At 47.9% G+C, this 13,920-nt stretch overlaps 1 protein-coding gene across 1 annotated transcript in view; it reads left to right on the top strand.

Annotated features, from left to right (window-relative positions):
• CSGALNACT1 (chondroitin sulfate N-acetylgalactosaminyltransferase 1) overlaps window positions 1-13,920 on the top strand; it is a 338,903-nt gene that overhangs the window by 315,847 nt on the left and 9,136 nt on the right. The window contains 2 exon segments of the mRNA XM_070364305.1: window positions 11,089-11,267; window positions 12,106-12,200. Coding sequence (XP_070220406.1) covers window positions 11,089-11,267; window positions 12,106-12,200 — 274 coding nt within the window.

Here is a 13,920-nt window from a genome sequence, read left to right as displayed (position 1 = left end):
TCAGAGAGTGTGTGTGTAGAGGGGTTGCTTGTCACGATGTATAATATATCCTTTTGTAAGGATAAGCGTGGTGGTCAAAATATTTAGAAGCTACTGACATAGATAGAGATCCCATTAGTTTGAGAGGGGATCCAGGCATAAGATCTCAATAACATTTTCTAGTCTGCCCTTGGGCTTCCCTGGTGGCTCAGTGGTAAAAAATCCACCTGCCAATACAGGAGATGTAGGTTCAATTCCTGGGTTGAGAAAATCCCCTGGAGAAGGAAATTTCGATCCACTCCAGTATTCTTGCCTGGGAAATTCCATGGACAGAGGAGCCTGCGGGCTACAGTCTATGGGGTCACAAAGAGTCGGGCACAACTTGGTGGCTAAAAGACAACAATAAAACAACAACAAATTAGTTCTCAATAGATGATTTTTATTCCACAGAGATTTTCGTACTTCTTGTTGTTCCATTGCCACGTCGTGTCTGACTCTTTGTGACCCCACGGACTGCAGCATCCCAGGCTTTCCTGTCCTTCAGTATCTCCCAGACTTTTCTCAGGTTCATGTCCATTGAATTGGTGATGCCATCCAACCATCTCATCCTCTGTTGCCCTCTTCTCCTTCTGCCTTCTGTCTTTCCTAGCATCAGGGTCTTTTCAAATGAGTCAGCCGTTCATATCAGGTGGCCAAAGTATTGGAGCTACAGCTTCAGCTTCAGTTCTTCCAAAGAGTATCCAGGGTTGATTTCCTTTAACATTGACTGGTTGGATCTCCTTGAAGCCAGGGGACTCTTAAGAGTCTTCTCCAACACGACAGTTCAAAAGCATCAATTCTTTGGTGCTCTGCTTTCTTTACTCTCCTGCTCTCACATCTGTACATAACTACTGGAAAGACCATAGCCTTGACTATACGGACCTTTGTTGGCAAAGTGATGTCTTTGCTTTTTAGCACTACGCTTCATCTAGTCTTAAATTTTACAGCCTAGCTTAGTGGTTCTCAAATATAAATGTACTTTGAATAACCTGGCGTGCTTTTAAAAATGCAGATTCCTGAGCTCCAGCCCCAGAAATTGAGTTGTTAGGTCTGAGATGAAGCCTCCGAATCAAGACTGAGTTCAGCCTGCGATGCTGATGTGAGTGGTCCGTGGCCTGTATGGGGAGTTCGAGCCTAGGGAACCCACTCCCACTCCACTGTTCTTGCCTGGAGAATCCCATGGACGGAGGAGCCTGGAGGGCTACATTCCGTGGGGTCGCAAAGAGTTGGACATGACTGAGCGACTAACTAACACACACACAGCCTGGGGACATTTGCTTGGAGCTGTGTTAGAAAATTAAAAAAAAAAAACAAAACCGTACTGGTAGATGGATTTGCATGAGTTTTAATTTACCGTGTGGCATCTTTGTCCAGTCGTGAGGACAAGAAGGCATCTTTCAGAAGGATAGTCTCCAAGATGGAAGCACTGGAACCGAGACCCTGCCCTGTCCTGCAGCCGTGTGCCCGAGGGTTTCGTGTGTGCTGTCAGGAACTAGGCTTTGTTGCCGTGGTGTTGTCTGCATTTCATGCCTCTTTGAAGGGACTTGTTTGATGTGTATCTTTGGGAGCAATTTATTAGAATATCCGTAAAGAAAACTGGAGAGAAAGTTGTCTGAAATTTGAGCGTAATTGTTACTTTAATATTCTTCATAAACAAGGAGGCTTCATTTTATCTGTTTACTTTTTAGTATTTATTCGGCTGCGTCAGATCTTGCCGCACATAGGCTCTTCATGGCGGTGTGCAGGCTTCTGTCTAGTTTTGAGGTGGGGGCTTCGCTGCCCCACGGCATGTGGGGTCTTAGTTCTCTGGCCAGGGATCAAGTCCCGTGTCCCCTGTGTTGGAAGGCAGATTCTTGATCACTGGACCACCAGGGAAGTCCCAACAAGGACTTCTTTAGAAAAGAGTCTCATCTGCTAAAATGAAAAACTACAAAGTGAATTCCTTTCTAGAAGATAAAGAGTCCTGGACACTGGGAAGTGCCTCACAAATGAAGGCAGCTTCTCAGGGCCGTGGCCATCTCGCCCAGCATCTGCCAGAGAAGGGACCAAGCGCCACTCAGCTTGGTGACCACTTCTTTGCGCAGATGTGCCTGTATTTTTAGGTGTTCCAGATGGTTCTTTGGGGGATTTGAGCATGGCATATAGATTGTAGTATCGTGATAGTGTTAACTTTCTTGAGTGTAAGTACATCACTGTTATTTATAAAGGAACGTATCTTGGTCCTTATTTTTGAAAGTGAAGTTGCCCTGATGCCTGTAACCTCAAATGGTTCAGAGGAAGGAAGGAAATACAGCCAAATTTTAACACTTGATGAACCTGTGTGAATGGTATATAGGTACTTTAGTATGCTTACAACATTTCTAATGGTTTAAATTTTTCCAAGTAAAAATTTAGAGAAGATACGCTATGAAAAAAATTAAGTGAAATTTAGTTCATACAATGTAATATAATGCAGCAGTTTTTTTTAAAGGCTATATCAGTGAAATGGTGGAATAAAGACCTTGCAAAAATTCTCCTCCATAAAAGCAATGGGAAAATTAGTAAAAATCGTCAGAATCCACTTTTATAAGACTATGGAAATTAAAGCTTGCAATAGACTAGAAAGTGCTCTAAATAACCGAATCTCGGTGTGAACAGGGAGCTTTGTGAACTTTAACTTGCCTCTTTTCCATGCCTCTCCCTGCCTTCATCTCGTCAATAACCTTGAAGGCCAGCAGCCCATAGGAGTCACAGCTTGGCAGCCACTGGGCGCCAGTATATGGCTGGAGCTCTGGCTCATGTGCAGGGAACGAAATCTGTTGTTAGAAATTGTTCCTGAGGAGGCCCAGGTGTAATCCTTAATAGCCAAAGACACGAAGTCAACTGTATTAAATAAGTTCAAGGAATTAAAAGAAACGGTGTTTAAAGAAGTAAAGAAAAATATGAGAGCCTTGTCTCACCAAATAAAGAGAGATCAGTTAAAACAAGAACCAAATAGAAAGTCTGGAGTTGAAAAGTACAATATTTAAAATAAAAATTTCACTGTGGGGCCTCAAGATCTGGTTTGATCGGGCAGAAGAAAGAATCAGTGAACTTTAGGTCAGTTGATATGATACAGTTTGAGAAACAAAAATACAAAAGAATAAAGTAACTGAGTAAACCTCAGAGGCCTGTAGGATACCATCAAGGATGCCAACATAGACATACTGGGAGATATCCTATCCAGAAAGATAGGAGAGACATAGAGGCAGGAAGAGATACCTGAAGAAATAATGGTCCCAGACTCCCTGTATTTGATGAAAACATTAAACTACACACCCAAGAGGCTCAAAAACTCCAAACAGGAAAACTCAAAGACATGCAACAAATAATTGAAAGACAAAGAGTAAAAGAATCTGTGTTACTGTGTCCAAACTTTTATAGCCCACCACGTTGTAGGCCAATAAACTGAGAGATGCAGTGTTGGGGCAAGGAGTAGTGGCTTTATTTTCAAAGCCAGTGGGTGGTGGACTTATGCCCCAAGAACCATCTTCCTCCAGTTAGAATTCAAGTTCCTCTTTTACTGAAAGGGGAGGGAATGTGGTTGGTTGTTGCAAAACCTCTTGGTGTTGGAATCCTTTGGTCTTGCAGCTGTTGACAGGTCACAATGTTCCTGTAAACGTCCAACAAGACAAACCTTATTCCCTGTCCTGCAACTTTTTGTCGCTATATGAATGGGAAAATGTTATACCTGTAAAGGTCAAGACCTTGAGAACAGTCTTCTTGTATATTTCAGGCTATAGGCAACATTTTTAACTTGTAGCAAAAGCAGTAGAATACCAAGTTTAAAGTAAAAGAAGCAGATCCAATATGGAGTCAGATTTGTTCTTCTCTACATAAGCAGCAGGAGTGAAGCAACTCAACAGGTCCAAGGAATCCTTTATAAGATAGAAAGTGGGATGGCATATTCAAAGTGCTGAAAGTGAAGTTCTGTCAACCAAGAATTCTATATTCAGCAAAACCATCCATCAAAAATAAAGGAGAAATTAAGACATCCTCAGTTGAACAGGAACTGAGAGAGTTTGTCACTGGTAAATAAGAAATAAGGAAAGGAGTATTTGTGGCTGATGGGAGAGGATACTAAACTCAAATCCACACAAAGAAACACAGAGCGCCAGAAAAGTAACTACATTAACAGAAGACACAGTAAAAACGTATTTTTTTGTGTATAGCTTTTTTCCTCTCTCATTTAATAGATAACTGCATAAAGCAGTAATTATACATCTGTACTGATAAAGGCACAACTGATTTTTATGTTAATTTGTTTCCCTCAATGGTACTAAATTCATTTGTTAGTTCTTAATGGGTTTTTGGTGAAGTCATTAGGGTCTTCCATATATAGTATCATGTCATCTGCAAATAGTGACAGTTTCATTTCTTTCTTTCCAAGATGGATACGTTTTATTTCATTTTCTTGCTTAATTACTTTGGTGCCGCTGCTGCTGCTAAGTCGCTTCAGTCGTGTCTGACTCTGTGCGACCCCATAGACGGCAGCCCACCAGGCTCCCCCATCCCTGGGCTTCTCCAGGCAAGAACACTGGAGTGGGTTGCCATTTCCTTCTCCAGTGCATGGACTTCCAATACTGTGCTCTTTAAAAGTGGCAAGAATGGACATCTTGTCTTGTTCCTGACCTTTGAGGAAAGGCTTTTACATTTTTACTGTTGATTATGATGTTATTGGGCTGTCCTGGTGGCTCAGACAGTAAAGAATCTGCTTGCAATGTGGGAGACCTGAGTTCTATCTCTGGTTTGGGAAGATCCCCTGGAGAAAGGAATGGCTACCCATTCCAGTATTCTTGGCAGGAGAACTCTGTGGACAGAGGAGCTACAGTCCGTGGGGTCCAAAGAGTCGGATGCAGCTGAGTGACTTTGAGAGAGAACGATGGTGTTAGCTGCGGATTCTAGAATATGGCCTTTGCTATGTTTAGGTACATTCCTTCTATTCCTAATTTGTTGAGCATTTCTATCATAAAAGGATGTTTGAATTTTTTCTGCATCTATTGAAATGATAATAAAATTTTTATTTTTCATTCTGTTAATGTGGTGTATCACATTTTATTAATTTGCAGATGTTGAACCATCCTTGCATCTTAGGGATGGATCTCTCTTGATCATGGTGTGTGATCCTTTTAATGAACTCATGAATTCAATTTGCTAGTATTCTGTTGAAAATTTTGCATTATGTTCAGGGATGTTGGCTTGTAGCTTTCCTTTTGTGTTTTTGTTTGACTTTGGTACCAGGGTAATGTTGGCCTCATAAAATGACTTTGGAAATGCTCTTCTCCCTTCAATATTTTGGAAGCGTTTGAGAAGGATTGGCATTAATTCTTTAAATGTTTGGTAGAATTCATCTGTAAAGTCAGCCAGCCCTGGGTTTTTATTTGGGGAGATTTTTGACTACTGATTCCATCTCCTTGTTCATTATTTGTCTGTTCAGATTTTCTATTACTTCATGATTCAGTCTTGATAAGATGTATGTTTCTAGGAACTAATCAATTTCTGTTATCTAATTTGTTGGTATGTAATTGTTCACAGTTGTCTCATGATATTTAGTATTTCTGTGGTATCAGCTGTAATGTCTCCTTTTTTGTTTATAATTTTGCTGATTTGAGTCATCTGTTATTTTTCAAGATAATAAGCTGAAGGTTAGTCAATTTTGTTTATCTTTTCAAAAGAAACTTGCTGAAACAACTGTATAAGCAGGCTTGTATATAAGCTCAGAAACTAGAGAACTCTAAATTGTTTAAAATGCCTGCTATGAAAAACTAGCTGGGAATATGTTTAGCTTTAAATTATTTACTGTATTCATATCCCTTTAGTAAGTAGAAGTCATAAGCAATGTCAGTATTCAGGGATGTTAGATTTAAATTTTTAAGTTATACATTAAATATATATTTCTATGTAAATTTTTAAATGTGCTTTTTCTTTTTTTAATGAAGGGCTTTTGTGGGAAGTGTCACATTAAGATAATTTCCTTGTAGCAGTCAGAAGATATTGATATTAGAGTAGATCACATTAGACAGCAAGATCTTTTATCATTTTTAAGCCAGCAGTTCTGGGAAATGCAAGTCAATTAAAGAAATTAAGTCTCCGTTGAAACAGTAGCTTCCTCAGGTCATTTTAACCTCTGTCAGCATGACTACACCTAACCTGGAGGAGACCCCATGCATCGGACTTATATTAAGAGAAAAGAATTGAAGGAGAAGCTCAAGAATTTTGTCAGTCGATAATTACAGTTCAAGAAAAAAAGAGAAGAAATAATTATAAGTAATTCTGGGGCCATTTGGAGCTGCAGACTCTGATTCATAACAAGAAATTACACAGGAAAAAATGTGATGCTGTGAAAAACCCCGTTTCTTACAAGGCACTTACTCTTGTTTGTGTGTTCAGTTGCTTAGTAGTGACCGACTCTTCGCAACCCCAAGGACTGTAGCCTACCAGGCGTCCTCTTGCCATATAATTTTTCAGGCAAAAATACTGGAGTGGGTTGCCATGCTCTCCTCCAGGGGATCTTCCCAACCCAGGGATCAAACTTGTATCTCTTGCGTCTCCTGCACTGGCAGGCAGATTCTTTCCCACTAGCTTCACCTGAGAAGCCCGTGTTACTCTGGACATGCCGCTAGATATTACATTTCTTTGTATGGGTAAATGAAATATTTCAAGCCAAATTACATCGTATTTTCCTCAGCACTCTTTTTTTCCTTTTACTGACGTATTTGTAATCTTCTGTAAAGCTTGGGTTTGTGCCTGAGAAAGAGTTGATTGGGGCGTCTTCCGGATTGCGGAGGGAGGCCCACCCCAGAGGACGAGGTGGTGTCCTGGGCCAGCGCCTCCCACAGGTCCCGGGTCTGAGTCCATGGACTCATCTCCTGACTCATCTGGTGTTTACGGAGCTGCTCTGCGTCCCATGGGCGCCGTTTACTGCAAGCGCTGATAGCCCCTGACGACAGAGGTAAGGGCAGCCCCTGTCCTGCAGGCCAGGGGGGTCAAGTGCACAGGGCGTGAGAGAGGGCACTGGGTCCCAGAGGATGGAGGAGGGACTGGCCCCGACGCCTGGGGGCCCAGAGAGGACACCTCGTCCCACGGGAGGGCGGGAGGGGATGCCACTCGACAGGGACCACGAGGATTGGAGGGGATCTTCCCTGGAGTCTGTGGAGGAAGTGGATCCCCCGGGGAGGAGACCTCAGGGCTGATGCAGGAGGTCCCTGCGTGTCCACACCATCCGTGCCCGTCTTTTGGCGGAGGGGGTGGAGATGGACAGAGCTCAGCATGGCCCCGGCCTGTGTGCCTCTGCATCCGGGCTGGGCCTGTGGTCGTGCTGTGCACATCCCCACACCAATGACCCACTGCAGCAAGTCGGTGTTCTGTGTTGAAACGTGACCTTGCTTTTGCACATCCTCTTAGTACACGGTCCCCGCGCCGCCGGCAGGTGCTGGGGCCCACTCCAGTGTTCTTGAGCTTCCCTGGTGGCTCAGCAGTAAAGAATCCGCCTGCAATGCGGGAGACTTGGGTTTGATCCCTGGGTTGGGAAGATCCCCTGGAGAAGGGAACGGCTACCCACTCCAGTATTCTGGCCTGGAGAATTCCATGGACTGTAGAGTCCATGGGGTTGCCAAGAGTCAGAAATGACTGAGCGACTTTCACTTTCACTTCAGACCAGGGTTTGGGGAACCAGGGGGTGGAACAGATGAGACTGACCTCTGTGTGGGGCACGTGTGTACCCCCCAGCCACCATCCCCCCAGACCTGTAGCTCTTGCTCAGTCACCTCCCTGCCACTCGCTCAGCCCCCAGGCTGCTTGTCTTCCCGGATGTTAGTTCAGTAAGAAAGTGAAAGTGTTAGTCGCTCAGCCGTGTCCGACTCTTTGTGACCCCACGGACTGTAGCCTACCATGCTCCTTCGTCCATGGGATTTTCCAGGCAAGAGTACAGCAGTGGGTTGCCATTGCCTTCTCCAGGAGATCTTTCCGACCCAGGGATTGAACCTGGGTCTCCCTCATTGTAGGCAGACGCTTTACCATCTGAGTCACCAGGGAAGTCCATACATATATAATTTATCTATTTTTGGCTGTGCTGGGTCTTCGTGCTGTGAGGCCTTGTCTCTCGCTGTAGCGAGTGGGGCTACTCTTTGCTGCGTTGCTCGGGCTTCTCGTGTTGGCTTGTCTCGTTGCGGTGGCTTCTCTCATTGCGATGCCTTCTCTCGTTGCAGAGCACAGGCTCGGTAATTGTGGCACACGGGCTTAGCTTCTCTGTGGCATGTGGGACCCTCCTGGATGAGGGATTGACCTCGAGTCTCCTGCGTTGGCAGGCAGATTCTTTACCCCTGCGCCACCAGGGAAGCCCTGGTAGTTCAGTTTCTAACGCTGCCTGTATTATTTTAACTATTCACCGTGACTCGACTGTGTAAATGTGTGACATTCTACACAGTAAGTAGCAAATACGCTATTTGTGTAAATATTTGGTATGTCAGCACCGATAAACCGTAGGCTATTTGGGACGAAAATCCTGAGTGTCTTTTAACACCACAATTCAGGGACCTGCCCTCCTCCACTCTTGGCAGAAGTTACTTGCTGTTGTTCAAATAGGAAGCCTTTTTTCTATTTGAAAGCTCTAATGACAGACCTTGGGAAGCCTCTGGGAGGAGGCACCTGAGTCCTGGGTCAGATACATCTGAACCGGGATTTGATGCTTCAGCAGGGCAGCTCTGCCTGCCCTGGAAATCAGCTGACGGATGTCCCCGTGGGCTGGGCGGGTCCCACAGAGTGTGGACTGTGAGACTGTCAAGAGCAGAGATCTGCTGCAGCTCTGAGAGGAAGCCGGGCCCCCGGGCGGGGGATGCGTCCTGAGAGGCTGGCTCAGATGAACAGGTGGAGAGTCACGCATCTCTCAAGGGTAGAACCGCTCTGGAAAGTGACCAGGTAGGGCAGGGGGAGGTGGGCTGCAGAAACCTCCGGTGGGGTGGGAGGATGGTGAAGGGCCGCATGTCAGCTGGATGTCTTCTCTGGGGACAAGGAGGCCGAACCATGCCTTTTGGGGGAAGCTTTGGGACGCAACCTCAAGGCGCGCCTCAGGAAATAGGATCCGGGGCCACCTGCCCGGGGAGAAGAGTCGAGATGGAGTTCAGAAAGAGGAGAGTCCCCCTCAGGTAGAGCAAATCAGCCAGCAGTGGAATCTTAGCTTGTGAAGGGCCTGAACGCATCCATGAGGCTTGGAGGCCGGAAGTGGAATGACTGCCCGGGTAACGCGGGGCAGGGCTGGACTGGAGTGGTTCGTCTGTGGACACGTTTAGTCGCCAGCACCTGCTGAGCACCCAGTGGGGCTGGGCGGCTCCAGAGCCTGGCCCGAGGCTCCAGACTCGCCCTGCAGTGCTCCACCAGCCACCGGACCTCCTGCCATGTCTGGCCTCAGACTCGGACAAGGTTGGGCCCAGGTTTCCAGGATAAAAAATGAGCAAGCTCATGCCCAGGTCTAAAGGGAGGTGACAGATCAGGAAAAGGTAGCAGAGCTAGCTCCGCTGATTAAGCTGCACGTGTGAAGCTCATGGCTCTGCATTTGTGTTGACCTTCACCCAAGACAGTTTCAGACTTCAGACAGTGGGTATGGGTTATTGAGGAGCCTTCCCTGGTGGCTCAGATGGTAAAGAATCCGCCTGCAATGCAGGAGATGCAGGTTCGATCCCTGGGTCGGGAAGACCCCCTGGAGAAGGGAATGGCAACCCACTCCAGTATTCTTGCCTGGAGAATCCCACGGACAGAGGAGCCTGGCAGGCTACAGTCCACGGGGTCGCAAGAGTTGGACACGATTTAGTGACTCAACCATCACCACATGGGTTTTTGAACCTCTTTTGAGGCAACGAGATTAGAGAGAACTTGGGGGGTGGGATAGGCTGGGTTGGGGGAGGGTTCAGAGCCAGGAGCAAGGAAGCCATCAGGCAGGAGAGGTACATGCAGCCAGCAGGAGGGGGTGCTGGCTGGATGCGAGGCCTGCACAGGTGGACTTGGGCGCTCCAGTAGGACCAGAGTGGGTCTCTGGTTCTCTCTGGGAGAAGCAGCCCCCTCCCACTCGGTACTGGATGAATTCCTGGAATTTTGTTCAAGCCATGCCCCATTTCAGAAGGTTCTGGGCAGGAACAGCCAAGTGAAGAAACACCTGGACTCCCTTACCCAGCCCTGTGCTGGTAACAGACTGGCTGATGCTTACCCAGTGCTTTATGCTCTTGGCAATGCTTGCCTCACTGGTAACTCTGAGCAGTTAAGGAAGGTGTCGTTATTTCCGTTTTGCAGGTGAGGCAACCGAGGCTCCAGGAGATTTATGGGCTTGCTTAGATCACAGCCTTAATGCACAGGAGAGCCAGGCCCCAGACGTCCCAACCTTCTAAATCCCAGTGGTGTGTCCTTGGCATGTTTGGCCGCTTCACCTATGGGTGGGAAAGGGGATCCAGGTGTAAGTGTCTGGGGATAGACCCAGACCGTCCTGCTGGCCGCCTGGACTTCAGCGCTGATGAGGAGCTGCTTGGTGGGGCCGTGGCAGCGTGGCTATGTTTCTTTGGCCAGCGGTTTCAGTTTCATTGGCTCCAGGGCCATGGGGTTGTCCCAGGTTCTGTTGCCTGGTCTTCTCTGGCTCGTGTTCTCTCCCTCACATTAGCCTTGACAGTTGTTTTCAATATGGGAAGAAACAAGAAATAAATCGGTACTTATACTGGCTCAGACAGTAAAGAATCTGCCTGCAACTCAGGAGACCTACGTTTCATCCCTGGGTTGCAAACATCCCCTGGAAAAGGGACAAGCTACCCACTTCAGTATTCTTGCCTGGAGAATTCCATGGACAGAGGAGCCTGGCAGGCTACAGTCTCGAGGGGGTCGCAAGGAGTTGAACATGACTGAGCGTCAAAACACGTCCAGACTTCACTAGATATTTTCATGTCCTTAATCCCAGCGCCCTCAGGTCGCAGAGGACACGTGGCGGGATGCCGTGGGCCTTGGCTGTGCGTTTTCCAGGGAGTTCTGTCCTGCGAGCCTGGGCCCCTGAGTGACCGTGTCTGGTCTCCCTTTCAGAGCCGCCAACTTCAGGAACTTCACCTTCATCCAGCTGAGCGGAGAGTTCTCTCGGGGGAAGGGGCTGGACGTGGGCGCCCGCTCCTGGAAGGGCAGCAACGTGCTGCTCTTCTTCTGCGACGTGGACATCTACTTCACCTCCGAGTTCCTCAACACCTGCAGGCTGAACGCGCAGCCAGGTGGGCTCCCCTCCCGGGCACCCTTCTCGGCACAGCTCGCTCTGACCACCAGCTCCGCATCAGCCTTCAGCCCCCCAGTGACGGAGACAGGGGAGCTGTCTCATTGATTCCTCCTTTGGTGTCGCGCTGGGGGCCTGTTGGCTACCGTAGCTCCAGGCTCTCAGTCCCAAAGGCGTGTCCACAACCCCTTTTCTGTTCTCTCCTGGGAGGTCAGCTTCAGGGGATAACCAGGAGCAAGTGTGGTGGGGAGGACGTGGGCTGAAACCACAGGGAGGGCGTGTCTGTGCGCAGCCCCCAGGGCAGGAGGGGCCCCGAGCAGAAAGAACCCACGACCCAAAAACTGTTCTCAAAGCCTGGGAGTCAGTGGCAAGGCTGACACTCAACTGCTAGCCACTGGAATGGCTGTGTTGGTTGTTAAAAAACCTGAAATGCTTCTGTGTCAGTGGATAAAGAGCAGCCACCCTGGGCTCCCTGAGTCTGTTCCTGCTGCCTGAGGTCACCCTGGCCAACTGCCCCGAGAGCCAGTAGTTAAAGGGTTAAGATCTAGCTGGGCAGGGGGCATTGAGACCTTCATTCACACCCATTCCCACTGGTGGTGTCCAATGCTGGAGCCACTGGCCATCAGCCCTCAGAGCATCACCCCCATTCTGGGAAGTCAGGAATCCAAGTCTGTCCATCTGGTCTACCTGCTGCAGTTCTAAGATCTGTCAGGGTCTAGTGAAGAGAAACAGGGACATGCATGCAGACGCCAGGGGTGTGTCCGAGGGTTGAATATAAGTGAATAAGCCTAATAGCTTTATCTGTCCCTTTAAGTGAATGTTTGTTTTCTGATGTGCAGGGAAGAAGGTGTTTTATCCCGTCCTTTTCAGTCAGTACAATCCAGGCATAATATACGGCCATCATGATGCAATCCCTGCTTTGGAGCAGCAGCTGGTGAGTGCTCCCCTTGGGGCCTGGGTGGGGGGTGCTCTGTTTCATGGCTGTCGTTCCCAGGGGCACCTGGCCACGAGTGGAGGTGAGTGGAAATCTGAGGGTTGCTTCCTTAAGTAATTTGTAAGTTTGGCAGATTTTCTGGCCTTTCCTCCAGCACCTCATCCATTAAAAAGTACTTGCAGTATTTAAAAGTGGGAAGTAAACAGGAGCAATACCTTACAGAAAGGTAGTTTCACACCTTTATAGCTTTCTTCTGGCATTTTGGAAACCAGTATCATTGTATTATGGATGAAGCACATTTTCCTTTATTATTGCAAAGCGCTGCGAGGTAAGAAAGCTGAGATTCAGGCTCCGATTGGACAGGCAGAACATGAAAGTTAGAAAGAGGTGGCTGACCCCCCGGGCACACAGTGAGTTAGGGACGCGGGGCCAGATCACTGCTTCCACTTACCATTCCATTGGCATCGGAAGTGTCACCAGCCAGGTGGCTTTCACAGGAGTGTGGGAGGGACTCTGTGCTGAGATCCTGGTGCACAGGTGATGGTAGACACAGCACCCAGGCGCTCCTTAAGCTGAGATGTCTTCTTTGGTCCTTTAAGCAGAGAAACAGTGTAGGTTTCAGAAAGATGGGTGAAGGCAGCAGAGGGTCCCCGTGTCGCTGGAAGGCACGCCCCCCAGGGTTGTTGTCACCCGGTTGCCATCGTCTGCAGAGACCAGGGGGCTTGTCTAAAGCCGATGCCGGCTCAGGCTGCGGGCGGGGGCCACTGCCTTGAGAGCCCTATCTCTTGTGGAGGTAAAGCCGCGTCCTGTCACCTCTCAACGCTGGAGAACAGAAGCTTCCCTGTGACCCTGAGAAGTGCTGGACTCCCCAGTGCTTTCCTGCAGTGGGAAGGGAAGCTGATTTCATTGAACACGTGTTCTAAGAAATTCTTTAGGAGGGCCAATTCTGTGTTGAAGCTTCCAGATGTAGGAAAACCTGTTCTCTCCCATCCCCGCCACCCCCCCCACCCCGCATCCTGGGTCCCCTTCCTGTTCTTCTCTGGCAGCTGATATATAATTACCTTTTCCAGAAAGTTCCAGCTTGGGCTGCTGCAGGCTGGACAAGGGTGATTCTGCACCCTGCCCCAGTTGGAGCCTGACCATCATCCTCTCTTCCCCCAGGGAAGTTTGAATATCGCAGCTTCTTTGTCCGACTCTGCGTGCTGTGTATATATGCAGGTGCTTTGCACATCAACACTGTGAGAGCTCTTCACTCCCCAAGAACCAAGTTTACCTACTTAGGGGTGATAACCGCCCCTGTTGAGACAGAGAAATTTCACACTTCCTTTCCATAGAGTTCTTAGCTTCTCATAGGGCTCCAGTGGGAATCGAATTCCAGGTTTATTTTCTTTCAACCGTTCAGTATTAGTTCCTCTGATTTTAAACAAAGTACTGCTTTGCGTTTGATGTTGAATGGGCTTCATGGTTCAGCTTCAAATCAAGGCCTTACTTGCTTGAAGGGAATTCATTTCATTGAACAGTTTAAAAGTTTCATCCTTTTGTTGCTGTTCCTGTAGGGAAGCCGGAGAATCTGGTCAAACCAGTTTCTCGGATCCTCAGGATAAGTGGTCAGGTCAGAAGCAGAACTCAGATTGCTGTGTCCACAGCTCCGAGGCCTCTCACATTCAAGTCCACCTGAGACCTTCATTCTTTCTCCTAGACTCAGCCTGGGTCACACAGC

The sequence above is a fragment of the Bos mutus genome, chromosome 27 (assembly GCF_027580195.1).
Source record: "Bos mutus isolate GX-2022 chromosome 27, NWIPB_WYAK_1.1, whole genome shotgun sequence".
NCBI classification, from domain to species: Eukaryota; Metazoa; Chordata; class Mammalia; order Artiodactyla; family Bovidae; genus Bos; species Bos mutus.
This window is presented reverse-complemented; position numbering and strand designations above follow the sequence as displayed.